This window comes from Lampris incognitus, chromosome 15 (genome assembly GCF_029633865.1).
Source record: "Lampris incognitus isolate fLamInc1 chromosome 15, fLamInc1.hap2, whole genome shotgun sequence".
Classification (NCBI taxonomy): Eukaryota; Metazoa; Chordata; class Actinopteri; order Lampriformes; family Lampridae; genus Lampris; species Lampris incognitus.
The window spans coordinates 26525998-26532278 of NC_079225.1; the positions used below are offsets into that span (position 1 = coordinate 26525998).

The 6281-nt window shown below is 37.3% G+C and overlaps 1 protein-coding gene across 1 annotated transcript; it reads left to right on the forward strand.

Annotated features, from left to right (window-relative positions):
• The first annotated feature begins 871 nt into the window (after positions 1–871).
• On the forward strand, positions 872–4688 carry hddc2 (HD domain containing 2). Its single transcript, XM_056294442.1, has 6 exons — positions 872–939; positions 1396–1517; positions 2831–2937; positions 3774–3838; positions 4305–4443; positions 4521–4688. The coding sequence occupies exons 1-6, from the start codon at positions 895–897 to the stop codon at positions 4661–4663; spliced, it is 621 nt and encodes a 206-aa protein (XP_056150417.1). The 5' UTR covers positions 872–894; the 3' UTR covers positions 4664–4688.
• The last annotated feature ends 1593 nt before the right edge of the window (positions 4689–6281 follow it).

Below are 6281 nucleotides of genomic sequence, written 5' to 3' on the forward strand. Positions count from 1 at the left end.
TTACGCGTGGAGTTTAAAAAGCATAGATCAGAGGAGTGAGGTCTGCACACTGAAATGCACAGGAAAGACACATTTGTAGTAACAATACTTTAGAAAGAAATGAAGAAATAAAGAAGTCCACTTTATTTTCTCACAACAAATACAACAAATTGTATTCTCACAATGAATTTGTTCTCTGCATTTAACCCATGCTGTTGTATAGGAGCAGTGGGCAGCTGCAGCACCCGGCGACCAACTCCAGTTCTTTCCGTTGCCTTGAGCTGGGGCACAGACAGGCGGATTAACATTAACAGTGCTCTCTGAACAATAAAACAAAAAAATTCAAAGCATTGCTGTTAACATTTGGCTCAGCGATTAAAAGACAATTGACAATACAGTGGATTTGAGGTTTCGAGTTCAAACCATCATCTCCGAAATTGTTGTGTGAAAGAAACTGGTGGATCACCACTTTAGTTTGTAGGTATTTTCTTTGCAATTGTGGAATCTTCCTAAATTTGCGAACACGTTTTAGGTGTAAAATTTCTTCTGAGAAACATCGGTCGATTAATTCTTTGAAGAATACTGGCGTAAACGTGTGTCATAAAGAGAGATTCTCACCTCCATCCGTTATTGACAATCAATTCCAGTGGTCTAGCAACATCAACAAGTTCAGTCTAACAACTAAACTTTTTTCTAAATCAAGAAAACACTGTCTCGAAAAGTTGAATACATACCGATAAAACATGAAAGCGTCGATTTTGGTTGCATACTGCGTACGCACTGCAGTGACAATTATTGTCTAGAGCGCCATCTAGTGCTTCATCAGGCTCCTGTCGTGCTCCGTTGTCATAATCCCGAATTGACTTTCTGCTTCCGGGTGAATCGACAGCAACCTCCGTGTTAAGGAATACAGGCATGAGCAATATGTTGCAGTTTATGAAACTTATCGGACAACTAAAAGTAAGACCTCTGTCAAAACGATTTCTGTTTGATGTAAAACAAACTGGCGAAAGTAGAAACAATAAATATATTCTTTTAACTAATAATGCAGAAGTTGATTAATCTCGTTTTTGACGTGCCATGTTGGTTTTATCCGCAGATTTTGTTTTTCCGATAACACCGAGAACAAATTTCCACTTAAGACAACGAAGGCATGAACTGCACTTAGATGATATTTGCACAGAAATATAGGTTACGGTATACCTTACCGAGCTGTTCCCAGTTTAGCAAAATAGCAATGTTTTTATCAAGTATCACCGTTGTGACATAACGTTCTCTGAAATATGGCAATTCAAAGACTATTTTAACATGATTATATGTATGTTTTTCTCATAAATTGGTAAACAGCCTCTCTGTCTCACCCGTTTCTTAGTTTCTATGACGTCAGTGACTTGTGTGTTTTAATTTCAACCACAGAGGGTTCCGCGGACCGGGTGGGTGTACAGAAAAGTGAAGCAACCAGAAAGTGTTTCAGACCACATGTACCGGATGGCCATGATGGCCCTGACCATAACAGATCCAACAGTGGATAAAGATAGGTGTGTCTATTTGGTAAATCCCTGGAGGAAGAATAAGGCTAGAGTGATGTGACTACATATACTATTATTACCTTTCACAGTCACCGAAAAGATACATTAGTGAGAAAACCTATGCCTATCAGCATATGTTGTAATCTGTTGCTCTACTCGATTACTTTATCAACAAAGCAATGCTTCAAAAAAGGCATTTAAGTTGTGAAGTTATATTAAGCGTCTTCAAAAGATGGATAAATATGATTTTTAGATCAGAAATGACAAAACATGGATTGAAGATTTGAAATAATTGTTTAATTCCATATCCTCAAAGTAATCAGATTGTGACTATTAATTTAGTGTTGTGTATTAAATAAAATTTTGTCACTGACCACTTTAATTTTTGTTTACTTTAGTAGAATTTTCAAATTTTAAAAATGTGACACACTGCTACAGAAGATACTTACATATCATGGAGGTGATCTTCGTAAAATGTGTCAGCCATCATATCTATCTGCCAGCCAGGTTTTCATGATGTAAACAAATTAAACCAAGATAAATCATGTCAGGACTTTTTCCACCTTTAATGCGAAATTGCATCCTATAGAATTCAAGTGAAAACAAACTGAAACCTTTCAGGGGAAAATACATTTTTTTAAAAAGTATAATAACCTAGTTGCACAAGTGTGCACGCCCCTAAACTAATAGCACCTTCTGATTTTATTGCAGCACTCAAGTCTTTTTGAGTAAGTCTTATCAGATCGGTACATCTGGAATTGGCAATATTTTCCCCACTCTTGCTTGCAAAAATGCTGTAATCTGTCAAATTGCGGGGGTGTCTCCTGTGCACAGCCTTCTTCGGGTTGCCCCACATATTTTCAATAGGATTCAGGTCTGGGCTCTGGCTTGGCCATTCCAAAATGTTGGTCTTGCTTTGGTGAAGCCATTCCTTTGTTGATTTGGATGTATGCTTTGGGTTGTTGTGCTGAAAGGTGAAATTTCTCTTCACCTCTCTGGCCTAGTATACTAACTACTATGAATGTGATTGGTTAATTGTGAACACAGGCACATCCCCAATTATAAAAGGGTGTGCACACTTATGCAACCAGGTTATTGTGAGTTTTTTTTTCCTTAAATGTTTCTGATTGTTTTTCCACTTTATTTTTATGGGTTGCAATTTCACATTCAGAGTGGAAATAGTTCTGACATGATTTACTTTGGTTTCTTTTTTTTTTTTACATCACAAAAACTTGCCATTTTAATAGGGGTGTGTAGACGTTTTATATCCACTGTATCTTTCTGTACTTGTTTTTATGTCTTTTATGTCTATCTATCTCCAGGTGTATAAAGCTTGCCCTTGTTCATGACATGGCAGAGTGTATTGTGGGAGATATTGCTCCAGCAGACAATATCAGCAAAGCAGAGAAACACAGACGAGAGGAGGCAAGTAACGGCTGACATCATATACATGAACCAGAATCCAAATGGGCTAATAGACACAGTACAGTGCATTTGAGAAGTCAAGTACATCATTTCACAGTCTATTACTGGAGACAAGAGTCCGGATACTCTGCACACAGACAGTGTTCACAAAGCTGTTAAGCAAATCAGTGAGGCTAGCAGCAAGTAAATCTGCCACCTAACATGCTGCATACTGTGTCGTGATATATTGTGTGAAAATCTCAACAGGCAATGTGACAATAGGAGCATGCTCTATACAAATTCATCTGAAGTCTAATGCCTATTCAGTATTATATAATAAAGCCATAAATAGCACTAGGGGTGTCAGACAATATAAATACACTGAAATATTGCGATATTATATTTTGTGATACTGTATCGATTCTCAAAAACACTTATCGATTTTTAATTGTTTACATGTAAAGGTTCATGACAAAAATTTTGTGTTGTGTGTAAACCCACAACCGTTAGATAGCAGTGTTGTAATCTACCTTCAGCCATTTGACTCTTCCATTCCAACGTAACAATGTAAACTGAGACAGGAAGTAGTAGAAGCACAAAGAACGCAGGCCTATGAAATCACAATATATTGCCTTGCTTACAGTATCGCAATATATTGAATCGTAACCCCTGTATCGTGATAGGTATCGTATCTCCAGATTCTCACCAATACACTGTCCTAAGTAGCACACTGAATAGCTGATATGACAGAGTTTGGAATGGGAAAGAAATGTCTGAAATATATGAAGATATCATGATGCTGTCTTCTAAGCTAGATCCCTTCTGCAGTTAGTCAATAAAGTCTTCTCTTTTTTCAGGGAGCAATGAGCGAACTAACAGCTCTGCTGCAGGAGGGACTCAAACAGGAAATATATGGACTCTGGAAGGTGTGAATGTGTGCATGTACGAGACTTTCCATGTGCTTGTGTGCAAGATTTCCCTAATCTTTTCCCCTAATATTTATTAATTCTTCTCTAATATTAATTACCCGAGTAGCACCCTTATGTTTTATCAATCTGTGTTTGCATTTCCATGTATCTATACACACTGATGTAGGTGTGTATGTATGCACTTGTGTGTGTATATAGGAAGGTTAATAGAAGTAGTTTGGTATCCTTGGTGTTTATTTTATCTATGTAGATATATTTTCTTCTATGTCTTTACACTGATAACAGAACTTTATTTAATTAACAGCGGTGTAGCAGAAGCATGACTAAATCTCTGGATGGTTATGTCCCCACTGACTAATTTCAGTTAAAGATTTTTTTTTCAAGTTTGTGTATGTGGGCTTACATGCTTTTGTGTTTGCATGTGTCTCTTTAATATTTCATGTTTGCTGTATGTTAACTTTAGGAGTATGAAACCCAAAGTAGTCCAGAGGCGAGATTAGTTAAGCAGTTTGACCTTCTGGAGATGGTCATCCAGGCTCATGAGTATGAGCAACTAGAGGGAACCCCTGGAAGACTGCAGGAGTTTTTTGACTCTACTGATGGTAGGTGTCTGTCTGTCAAATAATAATACTGATAGGGATTTTTATTTTAATATTATTTTTATTATTGTCATTGTTAGGTCGATTCCACCATCCAGATGTACTCCAGCTTGTTAACTCCGTGAATGAAGAGAGAAGAGGTCACATGAACAGTGCTGACAGAGAAAAGCATTCAGGGAACCCACAGACAACCAGCACAGAGCCGAAGACCCCCACTTCCTGATTCCAACACAAACACGCCTCTGCAGCAGAGCGGCAGGAAAGGGCGTACTGTTGCACGTGTCCACGCACAAGAACAAATGTGCGTAACACACATCAACTGACCAAGCATGTGATGCAAAGACATGGAGAAGTGGATCTCAGCGGTTCCTTCTGGATTATTTGAGATGCCCCCTTCTTCGCCTCACCTTTTCCCCAACAATTTTGTCTGCTCATGAATTATTTGCTATTGGTGAAATTTCAGCAGTGTTTTGGATAGTTTTTCGATTAGGCCCGTATATATTCCGTCCAGCTAGCCTGTTTTTTTTCTCCCACCTGTTTTGTCATTGAACGTGTCTTTATTTTGAATGCGCTCATGCCTTTCCTTTCCTACATTGTGATGCTTTTAGGACTGACACGGCTGCAGACAGTAGACGTTGAACTGGTGGAAGACTGAAATTAAGATCCTACGTTCTCAAATAATTTTATCAACATAGTGGTCGACAGTATTGTCTCAAAAGATGGTCAAATCTAGCTCACGTAAGACTTACCAAACAGTGAAAACAATGGAAAGGACTTATCGGTTGACTTCGACAGAAGATATCAGCATTGTCTTTTTTTTCTGTATCTCAATATTGTTAATGTAATCTGCAAGTTAGGTTTGAATTGAATACTTTTATTGCACAGTATCAGTTCACCACTTGAAAGTGGCTGTCTGCATTGACAAAGTTAAACTCACTAGAGAATGTTATACATTTCAGTTATCTGGAGGCTTTTTCTTAAAGCACCGTCATGTTTTACAGGATGTAACGGTCTTATGAATAATGACCACAAGCTCCTCATTCTATCCTCAAAAGTGGCTATATAATGTTTCAACATGTAATCCTTAAGTTATAGTATTCATAAGTGTTTTTCATTTGAGTGCATGTTAAAGGACTTTTTTTTATTCCAGTGGTTCCAACTTTACGACACATCCACAATCTTGATTTTCAGAGGATAGTAAAACATTAAACATGATTTGGTTGGAAACAGTCTTTAATATTGATATATCAACCTTAAATACAGAAGGAGAAGGTTTATATATATAATGTTGTATAGTTGTAATATCACTGGAAAATGTTAAAAATGTTGGATTTAAATGCCACAGCTCTCTTTGGGTTTTTTTTTTTAAGGTTTTCTCTCAAAGATTATATTAAATCTTTGGTACATTTCTTAAAAGTCATCTTGGTTTTAAAGAACAAAAACACAGGGCAGGCTTTAATTCAACTCAAGTCAGTTCTACATGTAAATGGACACTGCAATCCATGTCAGCAACAACAGCATTCATTAGTTCAGTTAGATTAGATTATACTTGGTATTTAAATATTGATGGTTCCACTTTATGGATTAAGTTTACATCCAGGCTCAGAAGTTTTCACAAGAAGACCAAAACGGAATGCAATGTTCACTCAAGTATAATTATACATGCACCATGTTACTGTGGTGTAGAAGTCTTGCAGTTGCCAGAAAGACAAAATTGGGAGATCAGACAGAATGTGATTTCTAACCATTTTTATGGCACGAATCATTACATAGCCACCTAAAATGCTAAGAAACAAAAGTTAGACGGAGCCAAGGAAAGTAAACAGATTTCTTTGAGCTTG

Coding starts and splice junctions, on each gene's coding strand:
- hddc2 (XM_056294442.1), top strand. CDS start 895: ATGAGCAATATGTTGCAGTTTATGAAACTTATCGGACAACTAAAA. Junction 1,518..2,830: donor CCAACAGTGGATAAAGATAG/GTGTGTCTATTT, acceptor ATCTATCTCCAG/GTGTATAAAGCTTGCCCTTG. Junction 4,444..4,520: donor GTTTTTTGACTCTACTGATG/GTAGGTGTCTGT, acceptor TGTCATTGTTAG/GTCGATTCCACCATCCAGAT.